Source organism: Callorhinchus milii, unplaced genomic scaffold (genome assembly GCF_018977255.1).
Source record: "Callorhinchus milii isolate IMCB2004 unplaced genomic scaffold, IMCB_Cmil_1.0 Scaffold8, whole genome shotgun sequence".
In the NCBI taxonomy this organism is placed as follows: Eukaryota; Metazoa; Chordata; class Chondrichthyes; order Chimaeriformes; family Callorhinchidae; genus Callorhinchus; species Callorhinchus milii.
Window position 1 is genome coordinate 21,484,392 of NW_024704749.1, and position 27,579 is coordinate 21,511,970.

The following is a 27,579-nucleotide window of genomic DNA, read 5'->3' on the forward strand; positions in this document are numbered from 1 at the left end:
TGTGGATGGGTAAAGGTGTGTGTGGATGGGGTAAGGGTGTGTGTGGATGGGATAAGGTTGTGGGTGGATGGGGTAAGAGTGTGCGCGTGGATGAGATATTAGTGGACTATGGAAACCAACCTCACATTGTGTACCATATTTCTCGTTGAAGAGCCTGTCCCAATCGCTGAGCGTGAAGTCAAAAAGGGTAAGTGTGGAGCAAAAGTGTAGCTGTGATCATTGGTAGAAGCTAAGATCACACACACACCCATCCCTCCACAGATACTCACACACATCCCCCCCACACACACTCAGACACCAACACACACTCCCTCCCCCCTCCCGCCCGCCCCCCACATACACAAGTGCATTGCGTGGAGCTGTGCCTCAGTAATAATTCAGTGCTTCCTCACAAGGAGGACGTAACCCAACATCAAAGCCAGGAGTCAAGAAAAGTGAGTTTATAACACAACTGGCGTTCACTCACTAACTGGTGCATCCACTGGTTTACTAGTGCTTTGTCTACTGAGTTGTTTAGTACATTGATTAGCTGACTAGTACTTGGACTAGTGCTTTGACTATTGTCTCTACAACTAATGGTTAGATCCCTAACCAAACAGTAACATAGAATGTTTGCTCTAGTATTGCGTATCTAGAAATCTGTCACTGACGTTCAACAGCTTCAACTCAAGTGAACACTCGTTAAGAAACTTTGGAAAATGAAAGTCTAAAAAACCATAACATGCGTGAGATTTATTTTCGTTTCAGATGATAGTTAAGTCAAACCTTTGCTCCCCAGATCTACAGTCTAGACAGAGTGTTTCCAGGGTCTGAACAATATCGCTGTTTATAATTAATCCTTCCATTTGATGTAGAAACTACACAGTGTTAAAACATCTCAAAGTGTTTTATGGGGCATTGCTGTCAAGTGTAATGACTATGTTTTCGAGGTGAACAGGGCAGCGAGTTTGCACATGGTAAGGTTCACAAAGGGAATGACCAATTTATTTGGAGAAATGTTAGCTATAATAATAACTCTTGCATTTGATATATCGCCTTATCACGCCGTTGAAACGTCTCAAAGCGCTTCCCTTATTATACTCTAAAGTGGAGTGACTGTATTTTGTGTGTGATATGCCATACAGGGGTGACCTCAGAAAAATCGACAATATGAGACACTGTTAGCCCACAACCTCCACTAACAAAAGGAAAATTAATCGGAAAGCGTGGGGCTGGGTTTACTTTCTCAATTCTGTTAACATCTGAAATCACTGTAGAAAGTCTCGTGTCAGACAGTTAAATAATAATACTAATAATCCTTGCATTTGATAGATGTCTTCAAGACGTCTCAAAGCGCTTCACAGAATCAACTGTAAAGTGAATTGACTGTATATTTAGTTACATATGGGCTGGAAACAGGCCATTTGGCCCAAACAGTTCCGTGCTGGTGTTTATACTCTACACGAGCCCCGAATCCCTTCAATAGCTCCAGCCATAATGAAAAACCTTTGTTTATCCAGCCTTTGGCACTCGCTCACTGGCTGGTGCAACAACTGGTGTGTGCGCTCAGTGTCTGACAAGGACACGGGTACCTGTTGTCAAGACGCTGCTTAAAGCTCCCATTAAACTGTGCAAAATCAATCCTTCCCAGAGCCTTGAGCGTATCTAGAACATTTCCTGCTCCGAGCATCACTTCTACAGAACTTCTAATACTCACGGTTGTTAAAGCCAACAATAAGACACCAGTCCTTTCATTCCCAGGGCCGCTTGTCTGTGAACTCAATCCCACTTTTCTGTCTCTCTCGCTTTATCTACTGTAGAGGATTCTACCTGGGGAGACTGTTTGTGCTCGTTTGTTGAATGATCTGCACTGATGTAGCGACACAGGAAGGTCAGAGTCGCACTCTGAGTAATGAGGGGAGTGGATTCAGGACAGGCAGCTGGCGGTCTCCGGGGACCAGCTCATTGACAAATTAATCCATTGCCTCATTGTCTCTCGGAGCTCTGTGCCCCGGCTGCCAACACTAACGTCTCTCTGGACTGTGCCACCCGCCTCTTATAATGAGGAACCATTTCCCTCGCAGCTGCTGCAGATTACCTTATGTTTCAAATCCTAAAACAGGCACCGCAGCTGACGGCACACGTTTTCAATATTTACCTGGGTTTTTGACTTAAGCAGGTATTGGGGAAGTCCCATAGCGTAGTGGTTAGCTCACTCGCCTCGCAAGCGAGAGCACCCGGGTTCCTTACTCCAGGCAAGTTTCCTTACTCCACACACACACACACACACACACAAGTCTCTAATTACCTAGCGGTAAGTTGGAACCCGGTTGTTGGTTGATTGGTGGAACGCTTTCCGAGGTATTAATCCCTTCAAAAAAAAGATATTATTTGGTCACTCAGTCCATGGCTGTTTGTGGGCAACTGCTGCACAACAATTGGCCGTCGCGTTTCATCCACAAGTACACAGTCAATTCACTTTACAGTATATTCTGTGAAGCGCTTTGAGATGTCTCAATGACGTGATAAGGCAAAGATTGTTGTTATTATAATATGCAGCCGTCTGGCTGAATATGTGAATGAATTTGTAAGTAACTATTGTAAAACTATTGTAAAATCGTGGAGTCCTGTAGCTCAGTGGTTAGAGCACTCGCTTTGCAAGTGAGAGACCCGAGTTCAATTCCAGGCAGAGGGCGAAATCTTGGGCAAGTTTCCTTACTCCACACAGAGCCTAATAATAATCCCTCCAAAACAATAATAAATTGTTTTCATTTTCAATCTACGACTGTTTGTGGGACATTGCTGTGCGCAATTGGCTGCCGCATTCGCCCACAAATATACAATCAATTCACTTTACAGTATGTTCTGTGAAGCGCTTTGGGACGTCCTCCCGACGTGAAAAGCGCTATATCAAATGCAAGGATTATTATTATTATTATTAAAACAGGAATGGCAGGGATGTGTACTGCAAGGAGAATACTATCGCAAGTCATTTCCCGTCAAACTAATTCCCCTAAATACTTCTGCAAGTGGTGATCTGTTCGTGAGCAAGAAATAGAGTGAGCTGGGGCCTGATCAGTGTTTCAGATACAGATCCATCATTCCATCTTCAGCCTGAGCCCTTCACCCAAAGGCCTTCCATTAAATCTCATGCTCTGCAATAATAATAATATTAATCTTTGCGTTTGATAGGAGTTGATGTACAGATCAACCATGATCTAATAGGATGGTGGAACAGGCTCAAGGGGCTGAATGGCCTTTCCTATGTTCCTGTGTCCCGTTTCGCCCAAAAAATATACAGTCATTTCACTTTACAGTGTATTCTGTGAAGCGCTTTGACGTGATGAGGCGCAAAATCTGATGTGATGAGCCACCATATTATTATTATATGGTGCTTTAGCACATCAGACCACAGTGAATTGTTGTCATTTGCAACTGGAATATAGGATTAAGCCGTGTGTTTAATACTCCTGTGAAGGCAGATTTTTTTTGAAAAAAGACACAAATTCTCCATTTAATTCTACTCCGTTTGATTAAAGCTCTTTGAGATGTTCGCCTCCGTGAAATGTGTGTCATGTCAAACTACCTTGTTTAGCGCTAGGCAAGTGCAAATCGTTGTTACCATGTATAATAGTGAGTCATTGCATTGGAATTAATTCCCACGGGATGGTTCAGTGGGGAGAAAAAGAGTGTTCCTTAGGTAACTTTCCTTATTCCAACATTATTGCAAAAAAAAGGAATTTTGTCCAAAATACAATGAGACCAACCACTGGACGCAGTCAGAAGCTGTGAGTCCATCAAATGAGTTCTCAAATCACCTCCTCTTGTATTTTCTGTTTCATTCTGACCTGAATTCCTGGATCTCTCACTCATCCACTGCCTCCTGCAAACTGCCGGCCTCAAATTCCACCTGGTCTTAGCCTGTAAGACCGTTTTCTATTTCAATTTGTCCTTTTTTTAAAAGACAAAGATGCTTTTGGTGCTTTGGCCTCGGGGCCTGTGATCGACTCTCTGTCTGCATTTCACGGCAGAAATGGCCACTTGGTGCACAGCAGCAACATTGGAAGCAGAGAGAGAGCGGGTTCATTTATCACCGGCCCGACCTATACTGTGTGATTTAATCACCTGTCTGCTCCTGCATAGTGCACACCCCAGGGACGTAACACATCCCCCGGAACTCTCACAAAGATACACACTTAATACACTTGTTGGTATATCCTGCGAAGCGCTTTGAGACGTCTCGAAGACGTGATAAGGTGCTGTATCAAATGCAAAGATTATTATTATAACACATGAAGAGCAGAGACTGAAGCTCTTGTGTCCAAAGCAGGGGGAGGAGAGGAGGGTTGGAGGTGCTGTTGCTAATCAAATATTGTGCTCAGGAGTCCCAGAGTGCAGTGGTTAGAGCACTCGCCTCGCAAGTGAGAGGACCTTGGTTTGATTCCTGGGTGGGGAAAACCTTAGGCAAGTTTCCTTACTCCGCACGCCTCTGTTCACCCAGCAGTAAGTTGGAACCCGGTTGTTAGTCGATTTGTGGATTGTTTTCCGGGGCTAATGGTTTCTGCCAGTGCGGTTAGCGAGTGGTCTGTTTTTCTCGGATATTCCTTGATATCGATTTACAGTGTTTGCTGCCAAAGAGTATAAGTGCTGTGTGGACAGCAGCTTCTACACTGTAAACAAATTCACACACCCAGGTCTTCACATTGTCTGAACGGTCACCTTTGGATATGAAGGGCAACCATTATTTTTATCATTATTATTATTTCTGAAAGGGAAACAAACCATTTCGGTATCAAGTCAAGCTTTGGTCAGACACACACTGCAGTGTGGCTCCCTGGGTTACTCTCTGGCAGGACCCAACATTCTGACAACTTTACGAGGAATGCAAACAGGATAATGCCTGGCTTGTGTTGATCTTATCGGGGCTGTTGATGACAGCTCCTGGCATTTACAGAGGGATAGACTGCAGAAGGTCATGAATAATAAGCTATTGCTTCCATGCATTTTGATCAACTAGTGTATATTTCGCCCACAGAATACACTGTCAGTTCACTTTACAGTGTATCCTGTGAAGCGCTTTGAGACGTCTCAACGATGTGATAAGGCACTGTATCAAATGCAAGAATTATATTATTATTATAAACAGCTTAAAATTTGGGAAGCTGATAACAACAACAACAACAACAGTGAATTTTGCCCTGTGTCTGCTCAGTGTGTGAAGTCAGCAGAGGTTCCAACTTGTAGAATTCCCTCCAATGCAAAGACTCGCACCTTATATACAGCAATGACAATTTGCATGTACATAGCGTTAAACAGCGGCTCAGCTCGGTGAAGGAGCAGATTCTGCGCCCTTCTGCTCTGCGGGGCTTTGTAAGTTTTGGTCCAAGGCAGTGCAAGACCGGGTCTGAGCTGAGCTCTGGGAAAGAAATATCATTGGCTTTGAGATTGAAATGTTACACTTAACAGTGTGCTAGCGAGTGTACACTTGAGTGGAGCGGAGAGCGCTCTCACTTCCAGCTGGAAGCCGGCTGGGAACGTCTCGACAATGCTCCTGACGCGGTTTCTGATGTGCAGATGTTCCAATTCGGAAAGCAAGTTCAGGGGATGAAGCACCCTCTGGTGGAAAAGAGGCCAAGAAGAACACAAGAGGTATTTTCCTTGTTGCGTCAAAATACCCCAATGTTCAACAGTAATTACTGCCAAATGTCGTGACAGTGTATCTGCATTAGCCAAGTTGCGACTCAGAAATGAGTGAGTGAGTGGCTAATTTATCTAGAGGATTTGCAGGGCTATGGGATATGACAGGGGAGTGGGACTAGTTAGTAGCTCTTTCAAAGAGCCGTTACAGGCACGATGGGTCAAATGGCCTCCTTCTGTGTTGTAAAATTCTATGATTATAGGCCAGGGGACACTAATTGCACTAATCGGTGACCAGACTAAATAACTTTTGGATTAGAGCAAAGGAGAGTTAGGGCTGAGACAAAGATTAGTTTCCTCTCATAGTGACAGACTCAATTTTGAGATGCAGTGTCCTAAAAAGCTCCAGGTCCGAAACCGATCAAGGGATGGATGAAAAATGAGTAGACCATTTGCAGGATATTGGAGGAGAGGTAGACAGGGTAGTTGTACGGAATAGTTTGTGGTGGAGCAGGATCCACGGACCCAATGGGCTTCTTGTGTTCCTACATTCCCATTGATGTACCTCCTGCCTAGTTGGGATAGCCTGACGTAGCCCCAACAAAGGAATCAACCAGATTTTGATTGCTGCATAATATTACACAGTGCTTTTTCTCACTAGTATTCGGGTTTCTAGAGGATTTGCTCAATCCTTAAACCTAGCAGTAATTGTACTCAGTGACCTTGTTATCTCATTAAGAACTATTAAACTCAGTGCAGGATGACTCGAGTTGGGCAGTGAGGTTTTCTCGTGATGAGCTGTGGCTGGGAGGTTATTTACACACAGTGTAGAGTGTCTGAAACAACCTAAAGCACCGGGAAATTTTTTGACATTTTTTTCCCGCAAGCGCCAGGAACAATGTCCAAACCCCTCGGGTGGCAACCGAGTTCCATGTCAAGACGAGGCTTCGTGAAGACCAAAGGTAGGAGGTTGTCAGACTGAACGTGTAGAGGCGCAGGGTGTGGCGGATGGATAGATAGCAGTTGGGTTTTTGGGGAGTAAAACACAACCTGATCCTGCTAACACATAGTAATGGGATGGAACCTGTGCTGGTTTTCCTTCTCTCTAACCCAGGTGGTGCTGAGGGTAATTGTACGCAGCCCTCCCACGTCAGTAAGAGCACAGGGCAGCATTGAACAACAACACATTACATTTACACAGCAACTTTCACGTTGGGAGGACGTCCCAAAGCACAGAACAATCAAGGAATCTAAGCCTGAGCTGGGGAGGGTGGGGGTAGAAGAGTGTCTGAAGGTCTTGAGATAGGCCTTGAAGGAGGCAAGGGAGGGGGCGAGGCGAAGGGACTATGGGATGGAGTTTCAAAGGGTGGGGGCAGAGTGGCTGAAGGCCCGACTGCCAATGGCGTTCAGACTGTGACCTGATTTATTCAGACGACAATAAGAGGCGTTACTTTTACCCGTAGTGGCCATGCCTTCATCCACTACTCCTCAAAACTCTTGTCACTCTCTCCCTCAATCCCTCCGCCTTGCCCCCCCCCCCCCATCCCCTCCCCACTTTCAAATCCTGCCTAAAGACCTTATTTTTGATCGTGCTTACAGTCACCTCCTCCCTCCCTCTCCCTCCCCCCGGCACGGGATCAGACTCCGCTACTGTCGAGTGCTCTGGGACACTACCCCGCGTGAAGGGTGCTATATAAATGCAAGTTGTTGTTGTTGTTCTATTCACACGAACTGTACTCGTACACAAGTACTGATTCCTTATGGATCTAAACACGATTATGGGATCTATGGAAAAATTCAGATCGGAATAATTTACCGTTCGATGTCATTTTTTTTGCCTCCCCCATTTCATCAATCATTTCTCTCACTCATTACCTTTTATCTTTCCTAATATCAATGGTCTTCTCCCCCCACCCCACACACACTGTTCTCACAACTCCCCGTTAGTTTTACCCAAAACCTTACGTAAAAGACGAGTTGACAATTTACGACGAGTCGAAAAATTAAAACTCTTGCCTCGATTTCTAAGCTTTGCCTAGAATGAATGAGAGAAAGAATAATCCTTGTGCTTTGCAGCGTCATAACACGTCGTTGAGACGTCCAAAGCTCTTCACATCAATCGCTTTTACAAAAGAAAAAATCAAAAATCCCTTTAACTCACGCTAAAGTGGCTTCCCCTTGAGGAGTTTCCCTGGCTTGGACGGTCACAGCGCTGAGCTCCTGTTTATGGACTAACTAACATCTTCTGTTTCCACACCCCACCCCCGCAGACTGCGAGTGCTATGGCCACTCCAACCGGTGCAGTTACATCGAATTCCTCAACATCGTGACGTGCGTCAGCTGCAAACACAACACACGGGGTCAACACTGCCAGCACTGCCGTCTCGGGCACTACCGCAATGCCTCCGCCGAGCTCGACGACGAGAACGTGTGTATAGGTCAGTGAGCGAGTGAGCACACGTGGGTCTTGCGTGTGCGACAGTGTCAAGCGTGTGTACCCACGCAGTTAAGGCATGTGCACGAGCCCCACTCTCGTCCTTTCACGTTACGGGACATCTGACCTCCGCAACTGTTCAAAGTGATCACAAAGGGAATTGAAGGCCAGGTGGTGAGGGTGGTTGGAATGGGTAATTCTCTAGTTAAGACAGAGTCCGCCAATTATTTTAAAGAGGAACTTGATAGCTACCTCAACAAGAGGAGTTTGTGTGTGTATTTATGTGTGTGTGTTGGGAGTGGGGGGGGAGCTGGAGAGTGGGATTTCATTCTATAACTCGTGTTTGTGGAGAGAAACTTCATCGCAGACTTGGACGGTCAGTTTCTGTGCTGAGACACTGTAGGATTAAAAGAATTTTTAAAAACAATTTTAACATATTGTGAAAGAGCATCGAGAGTCACAATCACACTGGGGCAGAGAAAGAGTCATTGCGAAACATAGACTTAATTTGGGATTAATTTGAATAGCTCTTTCAAAGAGCTGGCACGGGCACAATGGGCCGAATGGCCTCCTTCTGTGGTGTATAATTCTTCGATTCTATGGACCGAGTTGTACTGGAGCCAGGGACAAGGCTCGGCTGCCTCATTGTCCCCTTGAGTGTACGGTAAAAGCGGTCGTCTCCTTTACAGAATGTAACTGCAATCAACTGGGAGCCATCCACGACCGCTGCAACGAGACAGGAGCCTGCGAGTGCAAAGAGGGAGCCTCGGGCCTCAAGTGTGAGGATTGCGCGGCTGGATACTACTGGAGACAGGGCTGTTTCCGTAAGTATCTCCCCAGGGAGTGGTGGGCAGACCGTCACTGAGGGGGAGGGAATGGAAAATCTCCCATTTGGAGAGAGAATGACTAAATTGTTCCCAAATAGGAACTCACCCCCACAGAGAAAGGCTACCAGGGGTCTGACCTCTCCCACCAGCAACGACCCCCCCCCCCGAGGAGATTTTATTTTAGTCTGTGATAAAGGAACAAGCTTTCTCAATTGTCCTGGGGAAGGCAGAACAGTGAGGTTGATGTCAGTGTCAGGAGCCAGGAATGTGCTTCAATGGCTCCCATCACACAATCCTGTCCACAATCACAGATGATTAGGATAACTCAGAAAAAGTTCCACGTGGGCTGGTCTCAAAGGACCTCCGCGTTCTGTAGAGCTCGACCAGCTCAGGACATGAGAGGAAGTTACATAGCATTGGGAGCGGTGGGGTCCTGTAGCTTAGTGGGTAGAGCACTCACCTCTCAAGCGAGAGGTCCTGGGTTCTATTCCTTACTCCACACGCCTCTGTTTACCCAGCAGTAAATAGGAACCCAGTTTTTTGTTGATTGGTGGATCACTTTTCCAGGGGTAATCTCTTTAAAAAAATAATAAATTGGTCACTTAACCCAAGACTGTTTGTGAGACACTGCTGTGCGCAGTTGGCTACCGTGTTTTAGCCCACAAAACACACAGTCACTCACTCCACTTTACAGTATACCCTGTGAAGCCACTTTGAGAATTCTCAACGATGTGATGAGGCGCTGTATCGAATGCAACGATTTTTATTATCATTATTATTCTGCCTACATGAAAGGCGCTTGTGTGTGTAAATGTAAAATCGCATTGTGTTGCATTTCCTCCAGCCAACATCTGCGACAATGAACTGATGGTGTGTCAGAACGGGGGCACGTGCCACAAGAACCAGCGTTGTATCTGCCCCAGTGGGTACACGGGTATCCTGTGCCAGAGTGGCAGCTGCAGCTCCGAGGACAGTAACTGCAACTCGGGCCCTCCTTCCGCCTCCCTGGGATCCTCCGCAGCGATTCTGGTGGTCTCCGCACTCATCCTGCGCATCCTGGCAGCGCTCAACGAATGACGGACCCTTTACGCCGACGGCCCCTCCCCCCGCCCCGGAGACAGACAGACAGACAAACATTGCCTAACCAAGGTCTGCTTCCCCAGGGAAAGCACAAGCCTATTTGGTCGGCAGCGACCCACTGGTGGGGCCCACCAGCCAGGGTGGCAGTGTCAGTTTAAGCCCACGACACCAAAAAAAAAACCAATGAAGGTAAGAGTGTACAGGTAAACATAACACCAAATGGGATCTACAATGAACATGGCTCACATCCACTTGGGGGACAAAAGCGGACATTTATATTAGGAAGTAAGTTCATCACTATACAGCCTATGGAATATCCAGGAACAAAATCGACAACTCTACTGTTCAAATCCTCCTGCATATTCAATCTCATCTATTGCCTAGGAGTACTGATGCCTAACACACACTAGTGGCTGCGTTTCGCAAAAATACCAGTTCACAGAAAGGGTTTGGTTTGGGGTTTGCTAATGAGAATGGTTTGACATGAGGTGAAAACGACTGGTATATAACATGACGAGCACTATAAATAACTCTTACCCGGTTTCAGTACTTTTCTTTTGTAGAAATGGTTATTTTTTGCTCTATCTAAATGTTAACATGAAATATTATGGACATTTTATTATACAACAACTGCAGCACACAGTAAAGTGACTGGTTACATCATTGCTTGGTCTTATTTTTCTTCCTTTGTACTCGCTATCTCTAGCCTCCCTCAGGATGTGGGACAAATGGCCTTCTTCTTTGATGTAAAGTATGGGTGAGATGGAGGGCTGGTTGGTTCCTGTGGGTATGCTTTGCTGGCTAAAGGAGTCCTGTAGCGTAGTGGTTAGAGCACTCGCTTCACAAGCGAGAGGACCCGGGTTCGATTCCAGGACGGGGCGAAACTTTAGGTAAGTTTCCTCACTCCACATGCAGTAAATTGGAACCTGGTGGGTAGTCAATTGGCAGACCCTTCAATAAATAAATAAAGAAAATAATTTGGTCACTCACTGCACAACTAGTTTGTGGGACACTGCTGTGCGCAATTGGCTGCCACGTTTCGCCCACAAAATATTACAGGCAATTCACTTTACAGTATATTCTGTGAAGCACTTTGACACGTCACAAATATATATCAATTATTATTATCATTATTATTATGTGTTGGGGAGACTTTGGACTGGAACCTCACCTCATGTCTGGCTTCAGCCTCTTTACGGTATATTTTATGAAGCTCTTTGAGTTGGGATGTCTCAACGACATGATAAGGTGCTATATTAAATGTAAGGATTATTATTAAACAAGGCAAGGAGGGAGTTTATCACAACCACACATTGGTCCTAAGTTTGTGATCTGACTTGAGCTAAATTAGCTTATCGCTCAAACATAGCCTTATGGTGCTTCTGGGGGGGGACAAAGCAGAGAGCTCACTGTAAAAATAACCCCAGCGCTAAAAATACATCAAGCTTGTTTTTAAATTGTTCTAATCTTTATCCAAGTTAATTTAAGACAGGGATAAACACATTACATTTGTTTAGCACCTTTCATATCAGGATGTCCCAAGGCATTGGACAGTCAGTATTCCGGACCCGAGCTGGGGGTTGGGATCAGGGACGGTGGAGTGAGGGGGTGGTGGAAGGAGGGTGATTAAAGGAACGGTCAAAGAGGAGTCTTGAAGGAGGCGAATGGAAGGGGTGAGGCGGAGCGACTGTGGGATGGAGTCCCAGATGGTGGGGACAGAGAGGCAGAAGGTCCGCCCGCCGATGGTGGGGTGGGCGAAGCGGGGGAGGTGAAGCAGGCCGGAGCCCACTGAGCGGAGGGAGTGAGCAGGTTGAGAGGTCCCAGAGGTAGGGGGAGCAAGGCCAATGGGGGACTTGGAAGGTGAGGACCAGGATCTTGAACTGTATTCTCTGTGTGATGGGAAACACAAAGGAATCTTGTAAAGGTTCAGCAGAGTTCCGCTATCGGAGGCTCTGATCCATTGAGTTTCTTCTCTCCTGGACTCCAGACCGCTTTTTTTTTAATAGCAATGGGAATTTTCCTCCATCGACACATTATTCCCATTCACATCCCAACACACTGCCTACAACTTCTGATATCCTTGGAAATGTTTCAATTTGATAAGACTCACAGTCTCATTCGAAGGACAGCATAGTGTAGTGGTTTGAGCGCTCGCCTCACATGCGAGAGGATCCGGGTTCAAATTCCAGGTGGGTGAAACCTTAGGTAAGTTTCCTTACTTCACACCCGTTTACCTAGCAGTAAGTAGGAACCCGCTCGTCAGTCGACTGGTGGTCACTCCATACGCGACACAACCACGGGACACTGCTGCGCGCAATTTACTGCCGCGTTTCACCCACAAAATATCCAGTCACTCCACCTTGCAATATATTCTGTGAAGGGCTTTGAGACACCTCAACAACGTGCTCCATAAACCAAGTACAATCCTTGCATCTGGGACGCTACTCTGCATGACGGGCACCATATAAATGCAAGCTGTTGCTGTCCAATTCACACATGGCCTCGCACATGTAGAGTTACTTTCAAGGGCAGCTGCTGTTACTTCCCAACAAAATCCCCACAAACAGCAATGACATGAACAAGCCCAGCGTTTTTTTGGGGGTGGGGGGTTGGCGGCCGGGGGGAAGGAGGAATTCTTTACACAAAACCCATTTACTTTCCCAGGGAAGATAAAGTGAAGTTTCTCCCAGCCCCCAAGCGAGAGAGAGAGAGAGATCAAAAACCAGTTCCCAGAAACCCTATGACTGATCCCAGCAGTTTCCATCGCACGTACAATTTGATTCTAATCTTTATAACCCTTAATCCCTTCCTAATCATTCAGACAGTTGTGTTTCTGTTATATGGCAGTAGGGGAAAAGATTAAATCTATGGTACAGTCTGTTGCAACCGGGATAATTTTGACTCTCCAATGCAGCGCTGGGGGTGTGCTGCATTGTCGTGAGTACTGTCCTTCGAATGAGACATTAAACTGAGATCCTGTCTGCCTGTTCAGGTGGCGTTAAAAGATCCCAGGGCACTATCCACAAAGAGGAGTTTCTCTCTCCCGATGTCCTGGCCAGCAATCCACAAAATGAAATTGGTCACTCACTCGGTGGCGGTTTGTGGAACGTTGCTGTATGCAAACTGGCTGCCGTGTTCCACCCATAAAACACACAGTATATTCTGTGAAGCTCTGAGACATCGACGATGTGATAAGGCGCTATACCAAATGTAAGTATTGTTATGTGACTGTATTTCTGTAGTGTTGTAACATTCTGTTACGCTATAAAGAGTTCACAAGGAACTACACGTGACCAGCAGAGGTAAAACACAGCAACTACGTGCAACCGATCCAACTGAAAAACAGCAAAAAAAATCTCCAAGGTATCTCAAGTCTTTTATACTTTATCCAAGACTATTGTATTTACATATCAACATTAAGAAACATATGTACAACACAGGAAATAATCCAGAGATTGAAAACTTACTCTGCTCCACTAGTGCAAAGGTGCGATTTGGGACAACAAGGCAAAGTGGAGTCTCTGTTCTTGGTTGAAACTGTGCTGTCAACCAACACCTGAGGCGGCACCTTATATTTACATAATCTCAGACAACCATCATGTGGCGCAGGGGGTCGTTCACCCACCAAACACCGCATGAGACCAAAGTAAAGCAGACAGATTGTTCCGGTTGACCTAATTGACAGAATCTTTTGTTCTCAAATTAAATGTTTTAAAGCTTTCGAGTTGCCGGCCGTCTTTCCTTGTAAAATTATTTTGATCGTTGGGAAATGCGACAAACGTGAAAAACACACACACGTGTGCGCGTGCGGGTGTGTGTGTGACCACATCATATGCAACTCATGAGAACGTGACTGATAAATTGTTCTCCACTGCCCCTCCAGTCTAGGACTGCCCCACCCTGCAGCTCAGTCCTGCTTTAACTTCTACACACATGGTTTCAACAGGAAACAGTGGACCACGACAAATTATATTTGCACAGCGCCATTCATGTCAGGAGGACGTCCGACGAACAGTTGTGATTTATCATCCCAGCGACTGTATCAGTGAGATCAGGTAACTCACACTATACACCAGCAATAACTGACCCTCAAAGTTTACAAGTTGGCACGGAGCAGTGACTGAACACAACACTGATCCATCAAAAAGCTTATACTGCAGGCATTGGGGGAGTGTAGAATTAGGGAATGGGATTGGGTTTGGAAGGTAGCATTAAGGAACAAGATTTTACAGTCAAGGAATGTGGTTGTTTGGTTGGGGGAATGTTTGATGGTTTAGCTGGAAATTGCATCGAAATGCATTTGGTCTCATCTGTTGGCAACGCTCACTGTTTCATTCTCCTAGTAAAAAGTTTTCCAGCTGCAGCGTTTAGAAAAAGTCCCAACATGTACAGCCAACTCCAGTGAGCATAGAGGAAAGGCTAACCTGGAGGTAGCTGACAGAGTTAATGTCTGTCGCCCTCCACATTTACAATCTGCTCACAATTGAAGTCGAGTTTCAAATTTATTTCAGGAGTGAGAACGGTTAAAACCTGACCTCCCACCGCCCAACCAACACCACCACCACAAAACTCCAGCACAGGACTCTCACAGGAACTGTGAACATCCAGCCACGCTTAAACACAGTGACGGTGTGGTCATTTCCTCACTGTTTGACAAAATAAAATAAACTATTTGAAAAATAGAGTGGAAAAAAAATCCAAATCAGCGGATACTTTCCTGCTAGTTTGTATATAGGAAAAAAATGCATCTTGGTGATCAATTAAAGGCAATTATATTGTGTAACTGGAAACCACACAATACATCAAAACACAAGCCCACGCCCAAAGATTGGACGCAGCTTGGAACAGACTCGAAGAGCTGAGACGCCTGCTCCCTCCTCCTCTTCCAAGGTCGAACAAATGCAAACAAGCTCAAAAGTTCTAAGAGTAGAGAAAACAAAGGAACAGGAGCAAAAAAAATCAGTGGAAAAGCTGGGAAGTGCTAGTGGTAAACCGTCACAGAGAAAATGGAAGATCAAGACTTATCGCGAAAAAGATAAACTTCCCTGATATGTATGTGGATGTATAAAAAAATCTCTTCATTCTGAGTTTATAAAAGTGAAATGTTAGAAGACAAAGTGCAAGCTGGGTTTGTACCAAAATCACTAGACGCCTCAGTGCAACCCAGGCCCGAGGCACTTGGGTTTAAGACACATGTGCGGCCAGAGAAGGGGAACAACAACAACAACTTGCACTTCCACAGGGCCCTCCACACAGGGTAGCGTCTCAGAGCGTTCAAGGGGAAAACGCCATCGATGAAAGTGTAAATAAACGAGAACAAAAACTATCCTTCGGGTGAAGCCACGCAGAGCTGTGCCAGGCTCACCTCAGCCACCAACATCTCACAGTAGGATTTGTCCATTACCCACTTCTCCCCCCCCGGTTTGGCGAAAACGTCCTGTTACCAGCGCAGTCACCGCTTGGTAAACCTCCACCGCTTCAGAAAAACTGTTTTGCTCAGATCTTATTTTTCTCATTTCCGTTTCCGCTTCATTTCGCTGTAACCTTGCTCCCCCGCACTGCTGTCATCCCTTCTCCTCTTTGCCTCCTGCCCCTGTGTCTGGGGCCTGGCCGAGTGTGAGTGTCGGTGTCTGTCTCTGTTGTCCCGATTGTTACCGAAAGCGGACGCACAGCTCCTGGAGGCAAGGGAGGAGGAAGTCTCGTTTCTCCTGCCAACGGCCGCCTGGCAAGAAGCCCCAGGGAGCGACGGACGAGGAACGCGCTGCCCCCTGCTGGCCAGGGGCGTGTGTGCGTCTGGTGGATTTGGCCATCGAGTCGAGGCCTCTTCCAGCTGTGGCCCCACGTCCTTGGTCTGAGCTCCTAGTTTCCGGGCCAGCCGCGGGTCCCTCGGGCGATCGTCAGCCGGCTTCTGAGCAGGACCAGGTTGGGGGTGTACTGTATCCACCGGTAGAGAAGGGGCTGGTGGTTTCAGCGTTTGCTCAACTCTCTTGGTTGACTCACAGCTCATGGGAATGCTCGCTCTCCGCAATAGCTCAGGGACAGCCTTTCTGTCCCCCGTGCCCTGAACTGAAAGGGCTCGTTGGAAAGCTGGCCTAGGTTTCATGACTTTCCTGCAGTCTTTCCTGTAGTCGCTCTCACATGTCTTTACGATGGCCCCTCTCCTTTGGGCATCCTGAATCAAAGCGTTCCAGTCTTTACTGTCCTGAACATCAGAAGCAAAAGAGAGAGAGAATCAACAAGACTTCACATGTTTCTTCTGCCCTGCCCCTCTGTCAAAACTATAAAAATGTAGGGAAACACACCATACACCGGAAAACATTAGTGAGAAATGACAGTAACATTTAAGTTTTCACAAAATAAAACGGTTCAATTTCTGATTAAATAACACAAGTACCAATATTATTAAACCTCGCCTTTGATATAACGTCTGATTACATTGTTGAGGCGTCACAAAGCACCTCACAATATATAGCATAAAATGGATTGACTGTGTATTTTGTGGGAGGAAAGCAGCAGCCAATTGCGCCCAGCAGGGTCCCACAAACAGTTGTGGAGTGAGTGACCAAATTTCTTTATTTATTTGAGTGATTATTACCCTTGGAAAGCGATCAGTCAATCGAATAACAACTAGGTTCCTACTTACTGCTAGGTAAACAGAAGCATGTGGAGTAAGGAAACTTGCCTCAGGTTTCACAACGCCCAGGAATCGAACCCGGGTCCTCTCACTTGCGAGACGAGTGCGCTAACCACTACGCTACGGGATTCCATGAGCATATTTTTAACCTACTGATTAGCCAACGTAACTTGGTAGGGAGGTGCTGACGCAGGCAGGACTCACCGTCAGTGTTTTCAGGTGCCCCAGAATGAAAAGACTGAAGCGGGCTCGAGTGATGGTAACATTCAGTCGCTGTCGATCGGCCAGGAACCTGCAAACAGCCAAACGGCTCATCAATAAATCAATCGTCTTCCAATCAGCAGCTCCAGTGCTTAGTCACAATACCAGAGAATTCAGAGATAATTTCACTTGCTCGAACCCGAACACACACCTTTTATTACATTCTATGGCAGAACATCAAGGCAATAACAGTAAATAATAATAATCCTTGCAGGTGATATAGCACCTTATCACGGTCGTTGAGACATCTCAAAGCGCTTCACGGGACATATTGTAAAGTGTATTTTGTGGGTGAAATTTCCCAATGCCCCCACCGGGTTAGGGAATATCAACTTTATTTTTTGCTCTCAATTGCAAATCAACAATCTCAGCTGTGTGTGAACAGCGGGAGGGAGAGGGAAAGGAGAGGGAGTGAGCATGTGAGAGTGAGTGTGCAAAGGAGAGCAAGAACGAGAGAAAGTCATGTGTGAGGGAGGAGAGATTATAGAGATTGCTTTGTGATACGTAATCCTAAATCTCACGTCTGGAGGAGTCATGAAAACTTGGGTCTGGAATGCACTGCCTGAAAGGGTGGTGGAAACAGATTCAATAACAACTTTCAAGGGGGAAATGGGGAAAGAGTGGGGGAGTGGGACTGATTGGGCAGCTCTTCCAAAGAGCTGGCACAGGCACGATGGGCTGAATGACCTCCTTCTGTGCCATAATATTTTAGGATTCTATGTAAGATAAACGCTAAGTGGGGTTTGAATTACATTACACTACAAAATTACATCTGTATAGCGCCTTTCATGTCGGTAGGACATCCAAACGCTGGTCGGTTTGGGAATTGGACCCGAGCTAGGGGGCTGGATCGGGGAGGGTGGAGGGCAGCCGAAGGCTTGATCGAAGAGGAGGGTTTTGAGACGCCCTTGAAGGAGGTAAGAGAGGGACCGAGGCGAAGGGAATGTGGGATAGATTTCCATAGGGTGGGGAGAGAAAGAAAAGTAATGAAATGATGAAAGAAACGCCTCACCCTATATTGGCTTGCTGGTTGTTGGCTCGGACACAGGTGACGATGATACAATCCTTCTCACAGCCTTGGAAGCCATCCACTGTCCCCACTTGTATCGCCCTGCACGAGTGAAAAACAGCACCACGTCAATGTGTCTTTAGCCTCTTTCATTCCCGTTTCTGATACAACAGCAGTTAAAAACCCAGCATGTGGAGAGTTCCATCTAGAAGCCACGCTGGACTTAACCCTGGGATCCAGGACTCAATGTTTAACCAATAATACTTTCGCCCACAAAACATAGTCAATTCACTTTACAGCATAATCTGTAAAGATAAGGCGCCATATCAAATGCAAGGATTATTATAAAGACTTGCATTTGACGCAGTGCCTCAATCCATGAAAATCACTGCCCCTCACACATGAAAGGCAGCGACTTAGATGGACAAACAGCAGCCAATCTGTACAAACATCGCACACGCACAGTGATGAGATGAATGATTGACTGATCTATATTTTTTTGGTGGGGGGGGGGGGAGGAGAGAGAGGAATGGAAGAACAGGCAGGACCACCAGCTTCCTCCCCACCCCTCCTCCCCTACTCTACTTCCAAAATAATGGCAACAGGATTCTCAACATCTCCTCCTCCCAATCTCTCGGAACAGGGAGATGTGAGCTGATAATCAGGTTCTATAGTATCCGGAACGAATGAGATGAAGCTTATTATTATTATAGAATGTTACAGCACAGAAGGAGGCCATTCGGCTCATCATTCCAGCTCTTTGAAAACAGCTACCAACTAGTTCCACTTCCCCACTCTCTTTCCCCATTGCCCTGCAAATGTTTCCTTTTCAAGTACCTATCCAATTCCCTTTTGAAAGCTACTGTGGGATCTGCTTCCATTATAATAATAATAATCCTTGCAGTTCATATAGCGCCTTATCACATCTTCGAGATGTGTCAAAAGAGCGTCACACAATATACTGTAAATTTTGTGGGCGAGTACCCCACTCATTAAAAGGAAAAACAGGTGGGTGGTGTGGGTTTATGAAACGAGTTCTCCTTACCTGCCCTGGTCCAAGCCTTTCCTGCAGGCTTGCTCAATCTGATTCTGAATCTCCTGTTTTTGGGCATTGTACGGGGTGATCACTGCAATATTATTACATTTGCCTTTCTGCTGCTCAGCAATCAGAGTGATCAAAGCTATCACCAGCTTCACCTCCTGTAGGTTGCTGAAAGAACTGAAAAGAGAGAGAGGGGAAATAAAAGGCATCAATAATAATACTTGCAATTGATATAGCGCCTGATCGTGTCGTCGAGACGTCTCAAAGTGCTTCACGGAGTCCCACAAACAGTCGTGAAAGTGCCACAGAAATCTATCAGTTGTAAAAGAGCTCCCCCAAGCGGCTCAAAGAGGAACTGAGCCACATGGAAGACAGATTTGGGATCGATCCCTGTTCTGTCCTGAGTTAGTGGATCTCAGACCATCTCAGTAAGCGGGTCTCCTTGGAACTGAACTGGAAATCTCAGACAGAGCACGGTTGTCTGCCACAGCCGTGGGAGGGAAGAAAAAATAAAAAAACAGCCATGGGCCTTACTCCCCTTTTTGCTGGAACACGATACCCACTGGCAGGATAGTTAATAATAATAATTCTTGCATTTGAGATAACACCTCACCACATCGTTGAGACATCTCAAAAGGCTTCACAGAATATACTGTAGTGTGAATTGACTGTGTATTTTGTGGGTGAAACACAGCAGCCAATTGCGCACAACAGTGTCTCACACAGTCATGTGTGAGTGACCAAATTTTTATTTTTCTTATATTTTTTGAAAGGACTATTACCCCTGGAAACCGATCTGCCAATTGACTAACAACCTGATTCCTACTTATTGCTAGGTAAACAGAGGCGTGTGGAGTAAGAAAACTTCTAAGGTTTTGCCTGGCTCGGGAATCAAACTTGCGAGGAGAGTGCTCTAACCACTAAGCTATAGGACTCCTGTAGAGTTCCAAAAGTTCACAAGTCACGCTACAGGACTTAGTACGGTATAGTTAACAGTGCTTTGGTTAGTTGCATTGGGACCAGCTTACACGCCCATACCAAGGAGGTTTAATGGATGCCAGTTCCCTCCGGTGTTTTGCTTTGGGATGTCCTCATGACATGAAAGGTGCTGTACAAATGTAATTTGTTATTTCTTGTTGCATGTCCAGTTCATGGCTCCACACCTCCTCACATATCTTGCCAGCGATACTCACCCTTTCTTGCGGATTTCACAACCATCGATCACATCGAACAGCATGTATGGCTCAAAAGGCCAACTGAGAGAACACCGTTGCATCTCCACGGTTCTGGGCAAACACAAGGGGGAAAAGAGAGAGAAAACAGCGTGAATTCTCCAAAGTCATATAGTGAAGTCTTTCTAGTTACATTTTGAACGTGCATCAAAATACTGTGCAAAAGATAGCACTGTGCTATTAATAACGTTGTGCTGAGTTTCAAAATGGAAAGAACCCACAACACACATTAAAGCGTCTGACAGACAGGCAGGCAGAGAGAGAGAGCTCAGCGAGATGTCACTCCCGTAAGTAATCCAGATTGCTGGGTTGCTTGAGCAGCGGCTCATGGGCTTACAATACAAAATTACATTTGTATAGTGCCTTTCACGTCAGGAGGACGTCTCACAGCACTGTTTTACTTCAGGGAGGCTGCAGCTGTTTGAAAGCCAAGGACGGTGGAAGCAGGTTTTCTTCAAAATCATCGTGGGGAAAAAAAGATTTGTTTTGAAACAAGCTGCGCTTTGGTAAAAAGTTTGTCCTTGGTTTGCAGCTGCCATTTCTAACAACACATTGAACAGATTGGTGTCTGTGACCAAAAAAGGTACAAAGAATCAGAGATTTTTGGGGTTAGATCGGAGAAGAGGGAATGCAGAAAATCGCAACCAATCTCGAGAAGAGGGATATATTACAATCAACATGGTTCGATGCTGTTAATAATAATAATAACAGTGCTGAGCCCACAAGTCATGCAAGGCTTCCCATCAAGGGACCTTCTCCCTTCTCACACATACTCTTGGCTGGTCGAAGTCGAAATGTTTGAGAAACTTAAATGCAACTAGAATCCAAGTGGTTCCATAGGACTATCTCATCTGGAAGAAGCTTTGACTGAACTGAATATATAATATAATAATACTTGCAGTTGTTTTTGCCTCATCAAGTCATTGAGACGTCTCAAAGCGCTACTGTAAAGTGGCTTGACTTAAGGTTATGCCCCCAGCTCGGCATCGTGCTCCGCCACTGTCAAGCGCTCTGAGTCGCTACCCTGCATGAGGGGTGCTGTATAAATGCAAGCTGCTGCTGTTGTTTACTGCGTACATTCAGAAACCTGGGCAAAGCCGAGGTGCACAGGGCAACACACCACACACAGGGGAGGTTAGGAGCTCGGCTGATAGATGGTCGTCCACGTACTTGTTGGTTTTTAGCTTGCCTCCGTAGATGTGCTTGGAGGGGAACAGGCAGATGTCAGGATGCATGCGGTACTGCGTGAGCAGCTCCAGCACATGTGGCTGCTGCCGGACACCACTCTGCTTCACATCATCGTACAGACCCTTCTGTAGCCGCTGCATCATCGATCGCCCGTAGCCAAACCCCCGCGCTTTCTGCGGAGACACACAAACATCCACTTTACCCATAGCATAGTGGTTAGCTCGCTAGCCTCGCATGCGAGAAGACCCGGGTTCGGTTTCCGGGCGGGGCGAATTCTTAGGCGGGTTTCCTTATTCCACACACCCACCCACCCCTGTTTACCAAGCAGTAAGTAGGAACCCAGTTGTTAGTTGATTAGCAGATTGCTTCCTTGGGATAATAATCCCCCCCAAAAAAATTGGGTCACTCAATCGTGACTGTTTGTGGGATACTGTTGTGCGCAATTGGCTGCCGAGTTTCGCCCACAAAATACAATCACACTTTACAATATATTCCATGAAGCGTTTTCAGTCGTCTCAATTACGTGATAAGGCGCTATATCAAATGCAAGGATTATTATTATTATTATTAATAATCCCAAACTTGGTCACCAGGAGAGGGGAAGAGCTTCGATCAGCGGTCAAACCCCGATTGCTACACTGTAATATGGGGAGGGGCTCCTGGGTAGCACATTCAAAAGGAAATTCTTACCATGGAGATGATGGTTGGTGGCAGCTGTTCGGGGTCTCCCAGCAGGATGAGTTTCGGGCATCGATATACGAGAGGAATCAATGTTTCACTTTCACATGACTGCCCTGCCTGAGAAACACACAGAGCAGATAGCAAACTGAGGGCAAACTACAGAGTCTCCACAAAGTCCTGTTACCCCTCACCCCATGCTTTCCCCCACCCCCTACAGCGCATTAACCGACAATGTGAAACATGTGGAAGAATGATAATTGTGTTTAGAAGTTACTTAATTGTATTTAGTACAAGTGTTTAACTGCATTAGACTGTCCAGAGGATCAGTGTGTGTGAGTGTGTGTGCAACTCAAGCCGGGAGGCAATTCTGCATGCGAGAAAGTAAAACTCTTCTGTAGCCTCGAGACGAAGTAACAATAGGGACACACAACAAATCTGGAGCTCTCTCCCTTCCCCAAAAGGCAGTGGATGCTGGATTCATTCAAATTTTCAAGACTGAGACAGATACATGTTTGTCAGGTCAGGGTATCAAGGGATATGGGACCAAGGCGGGTAATTGGAGTTGAGGTACAGATCAGCCATGATCTTATAGAATGGTGGAACAGGCTCGAGGGGCTGAATGGCCTCCTCCTCCTGTTCCTGTGTTCCTTCTTGGCGCGTGCTCACCTCATCCACGACAACGCAACTGAAGGGCTCGTGTCCCAGTTTGCGGAACGCCATTTCCAGCAGCCCGCCCCCGCTGGTGCTCAGGGTGCAGCAGATGATGTGTGACTCCAGGATAATGTTCAGCTGCACGTCCTGCATTTGACGGTGATGCTGTGAAGGTAAGACTGCAAATGAGGAACTGGAGCTGCCATTTCACCCTTTGTTGTTAGAGAACAAGTCATTATTTTTAAAGGTAATTAGATGAAGACAAATATTAAAAGGAGTCCCGTAATGTTGTGCAGCGGCCAGTGCGCTCGCCTCGCAAGCGAAAGGACCCAGGTTCGATTCCTCGGGCAGGAGAGAGAAACGTTAGGCAAGTTTCCTTACTCCATACACCTCGGTTTATCAGCAGTAAGTAGGAACCAGGTTGTTAGTCAGATTGGCGGATTGCTTTCCGGGGTAATAATTCCTCAAAAAAAATTGGCACTCAAATCAACGACTGCTGCCTGCTGCATTTTGCCCACAAAATACAATTTGTTTGTAAGCACTTTACAGTATATTCTGTGAAGTGCTGTGATACGTCTCAATGACGTAGCAAGGCACTATATCAACAGTAATGGTTTGTTTGTAAGCAGGATTGAAAGTACAGTTTAGGGGTAAAATGATGAGCATTGAGGGAAGAACTGCCAAATGAGGTCAGCGTAGTGCATATAAATGTCTTACGTTCTACCAGTTCCTCACGGCTCTCACCTCCTTCATAGTGCGACCAAGCTTCTGTCTCTCCATGTCCAATTTCCTCCTCTCCTCAGTTAACTTCACAATCTGTGAGAACAAACCTTGTTAGAACCTCCGCAGTCTCGGCACGCGGTTCATGTGACCTTCACTGTTCCACAACTCAGTACAGTATATATTTAGAAACAGCACCCTCGATTCCTGTATCCAGAAATTTGATATAAAGAGTGTAAAGCCAGGGATCCAGTGTTGAATTGTAAGGGGCACAATGTATCACTGCCTGCCTATCATCCGAAGAACAGCATCTCCCACATTGCAACACACTCCCAACAAAGCACTGGAGCATCAGCCTAGACTGTTAATTCAAAGTCCTGATATGTATTTTGTGGTCACCTTCCCTGCCACCCTCGTGATCCCAACCCCCAGCTCGGGTCCAAATCCCTAACTGTCCAGTGCTTTGTGTGGTGGTGGTGCCATCATGGCCAGGGAACCTGCAAACTCGATTGAATACTCGTTTGAGCGGAGACTCATGTCTACAACAAATAATAACCCTTGCATTTGATATAGTGCTTTTCACATCTTCTAAACGTCTCAAAGCGCTTCACAGAATATACTGTAAAGTGAATTGACTATATTTGTGGGTGAAACGCGACTGCCAATTGCGCACTGTAGTGTCCCACAAACAGTCGTGGATTGAGTGACCAAATTATTATTGTTTTTTTTTATTTCAGGGATTATTATCCCCAGAAAAGCAATCTGCTAATCGACTAACAACTGGGTTTCTACTTACTGCTAGGTAAAAAGAGGCGCGTGGAGCAAGGAAACTTGCTCAACATGTCTGTTAAGAGTGCGGCATGCTATTGTTTTGATCAAACCCTTGTCATGGCGTCACCACACTTGGGACATCCTCCCAATGTGAAAGGTGCTGTACAAATGTAATTTGTTGTTGTTGAGCCCCCTATTCCTGTATCCACAAATTGGATATAAAGGATGAAAAGCCTGGGCCGCGGTATTGAACCCTTAATGGGTTCAATTAATCACCGCCTGCTAATAAGTTACCTGCTCTCTGTGTTTTTTCATGATGGCACATTGCCTCCCCAGCTCGTCCAGCCGCTTGTCTAGATATTGTTTGCGCCACTGAATCTGCTGATCCACACCAGGCTGGTTCTTCTCTGTGAGATACAAACACACACATTAGCTCGGAGACCAGGGAAGCAACAGATCAATTTCACAACCTTCAACCCACAAGAGCGAGCAGTTCAAGCAAAGATCTTGATCCTATTTGATCTCATCCTCCTCATCCTTTAACTCACTCTATTGTTATTCCCACTATACGCCCACTAACAATTCAACCTCCACTAACTGCCCAATATATATTAAAGCAATACCAACACCTTACTTACAATCCTACATGATGCCCAACGGATCTCATCTAGTCACATAAAAACTCACAGGTTCATTTATGATGGCCTTTCATCATCGTACCACAATTAAGAAAACTCAAAGCATCAGTAGCCATACCATATCAAACCTCAATCGTATATTTCCCCGAAGTTAACAGCAGTACTCAGACAATTGAAAGACAGAGAAATTAAACTATCCTATCCAAGATGTAACAGAAAACAAGTTGTTGAAGCTATGCATAAATTGTTACAGCACACCCTTTCAGCAGAAGAAGAAAGAGCAGTGGCTGCAATGACTTGGGGAGTTTTGACATTTTTTGGTAATGTCAGTAAAGAATGGAACAAGTTCTCTAAAGGCATCGGGTCAGTGGGAACTACTATTTGGGGGTAACATATCATCTTTGTTTGTTTCTCCATTTAAATGGTTCACTGATGCTTTTGCATTAATGGTTATTAGAATTATAATACCGTTTTTAATAATCCGTTGAGGTAGAATTGTAGCTATTTTGCCTAAATCATCTTTCTCTAAGTGCCGTCAAACTGATGAAATAAACTCATTGGTGTAGCTATGGGAACTGTGTGATTTTAAATTGTTGCTTGAAGGTTCTTTACAACACAATGATCACCTCAGCTAATGGCAACAAGTGAACGACATTTCTTCGCATTACCTATGGATTCTTTTTAATCGTCCAAACTGCCACGTTTGTTGGCTATGAAATCTACTGTAAAGAGAGGGGATCTGAACACCTGGATGTCTCTGCGTCCGTGTAGTTTTATTGTATCAAGTTTTCAATAGTACTTTGTTATGAAATAGTGGTTGTTGTCATAGAATAGGTGTAGGGGACAGTTTACATCACTCAGCAGGTCTACTTTTATGTTTTTTTACGATTGGCATTTACTCATTGGATTAAACCCACTCATGCTCTGACCACGGCTGACAGTATTGGGAGTGTTTCTCCTGACCATCCTGGGCACAATCTCTCAGAACACAAGGACAACATGACAATGTCGGTACTGGATAACATCACCAGCACACAACCGAGATTGATGAATGCCATTTAGGGACTTGCAAAAGCCAAACTTGTACTGATGGTCTTGTGGACTTGTATTAATATTGCTTTTTTCCATGATCTGTGCAAAACTAACAACCGGGTTCCTACTTACTGATAGGTACACAGAGGCGTGTGAAGTAAGGAAACTTACCCAAGGTTTTGCCCTGTCCGGGAATCAAATCTGGATCCTCTCACTTGCAAGCGCTTTAACCACTATTCTACAGGAATCCGCAAATGGTAACCACAGCTGAGGGCCTTTCCGCATGAAGGAATATTTAAAAATATCCGCCACCTCGTAAAAAATCTGCCCTAAAATTGCTCCACACTCCCCGAATCTCCTATCCCACTTGCCTTGTTATATCAAGAGCTGCATTTTGGGGGCGAATCCTTGACTGTCCAGCCCCTTGGGAGGTCCTCCTGACGTGAAATGCACGATACAAATGTAATTTGCTGTTCATTTACATTGCTGCAGAGGAGCCCGAGGAGCTTCATGTTCCCTCCAAACATCACTCGTTCATTAAAACCCTAGCCATCAATCAAGAGTTTATTTGTCGGAGGAAAGGAAAGGAAAAATAAACGACACTTACTAATTTTGTAGTCTACTTGGTAATCCAGACTGAATTTCACTACGTCAGATGAGATGGATTTTTCAAGACCCAGCCGCACCAGGTTGACGTCCCCGCAGTTTCCTGTGGTGAGGAGCACAAATCCACACACACATGAAGTAAAGAACTTGCATTTTCACAATAATAATAATCCTTGAATTTGATACCGCGTCTTATCACGTCGTTGAGGCGTCTCAAAGCGCTTCACGGAATATCCTGTAAATTGAATCGCCTGTATATTTTGTGGGCGAAACGCAATAGCCAATTGCGCACAGCAGCGTCCCACAAACAGTCGTGGATTGAGCGACCAAGTTTCTCATGGTAATTGCCGCCAAATGTAATGACTATTTGCGTAGGTAGAGCATCAGCCAGCACAAACTACCATGAAGTGAATGATTAATTAATCCAAAGGATTGTTGGCCAGGACACTGGAAGAAACTCCCTTCTTTGGAGTTTCACCACCCAATGTCACCCTTTGGAATTCCATCTCGCAGTCCCTTCACCTCGCCCCCTCCCTTACCTCTTTCAATGTCCGTCTCAAGAACCTCCTCTTTGCCCTCAGCTTCCTAGCCCCACCCTTCCTGATCCCATTCCCCCAGATCGGGTCCAAATCCTCGACTGTTCACTGCCTTTGGGGTGGCACTTGCACTAATGGAGTGCTTCCCCAGTACTGCACTGGAATGTCAGCCTGGACAGAGCTCAAAGTCCTGATATGAGGCTCAAACTCACAATCTTATCATAGAATCATGGACAGAAAGACTTCACTCATCTCCAAGCAACTGTTTCTTTCAATGTACCCAGAAGTGAGAATACAGTACTACCCACATCATGGCCTGGCAACATTTTCTTTGGCAAAATAATATTTCACTGTGTGCACGGACCCATTAGTACCATCCATTCAGTGACAGAAGTATATTGCGATGTTACCAAAGTAAACTGGGCCAAATACAATACAATTTCCATTTATATAGCGCTTTTCACCTCGGGCGGACATCTCAAAGCATTTAACAAATATCTCTTTCCTGGTTCACTCCTTTGATTTATCGCGTATTGCTATCTGGGGGGGCAGTGTTTCTAAAACTCTAACCAGCAAAAAGACATCCATACAAGCCTCATATCAACCACGCAAGGGGAGCTC

General features: G+C 45.6%; 2 protein-coding genes across 4 annotated transcripts in view; one reads left to right on the forward strand and one right to left on the reverse strand.

Annotated features, from left to right (window-relative positions):
- The window catches only part of ntng2a (netrin g2a), a 36,963-nt gene extending 26,341 nt beyond the window's left edge, over positions 1-10,622 (forward strand). The window contains exons 8-14 of one of the 3 annotated variants that reach the window (XM_042337817.1): positions 152-187; positions 396-434; positions 5,554-5,628; positions 6,504-6,578; positions 7,887-8,054; positions 8,740-8,874; positions 9,722-10,622. In XM_042337817.1, coding sequence (XP_042193751.1) covers positions 152-187; positions 396-434; positions 5,554-5,628; positions 6,504-6,578; positions 7,887-8,054; positions 8,740-8,874; positions 9,722-9,954 — 761 coding nt within the window. In that variant the 3' untranslated portion in view covers positions 9,955-10,622. The remainder of the gene's footprint in view (positions 1-151; positions 188-395; positions 435-5,553; positions 5,629-6,503; positions 6,579-7,886; positions 8,055-8,739; positions 8,875-9,721) is intronic. The other 2 variants (XM_042337818.1, XM_042337819.1) reach the window with 2 other exon arrangements.
- Positions 10,623-13,314: 2,692 nt separating this feature from the next.
- The window catches only part of setx (senataxin), a 35,459-nt gene continuing 21,194 nt past the window's right edge, over positions 13,315-27,579 (reverse strand). Inside the window, 11 exon segments of the mRNA XM_007902753.2 lie at positions 13,315-16,159; positions 16,796-16,883; positions 17,865-17,963; positions 18,907-19,080; positions 20,097-20,189; positions 21,306-21,496; positions 22,014-22,121; positions 22,671-22,820; positions 23,400-23,471; positions 24,441-24,553; positions 26,424-26,525. Coding sequence (XP_007900944.2) covers positions 15,470-16,159; positions 16,796-16,883; positions 17,865-17,963; positions 18,907-19,080; positions 20,097-20,189; positions 21,306-21,496; positions 22,014-22,121; positions 22,671-22,820; positions 23,400-23,471; positions 24,441-24,553; positions 26,424-26,525 — 1,880 coding nt within the window. The 3' untranslated portion in view covers positions 13,315-15,469.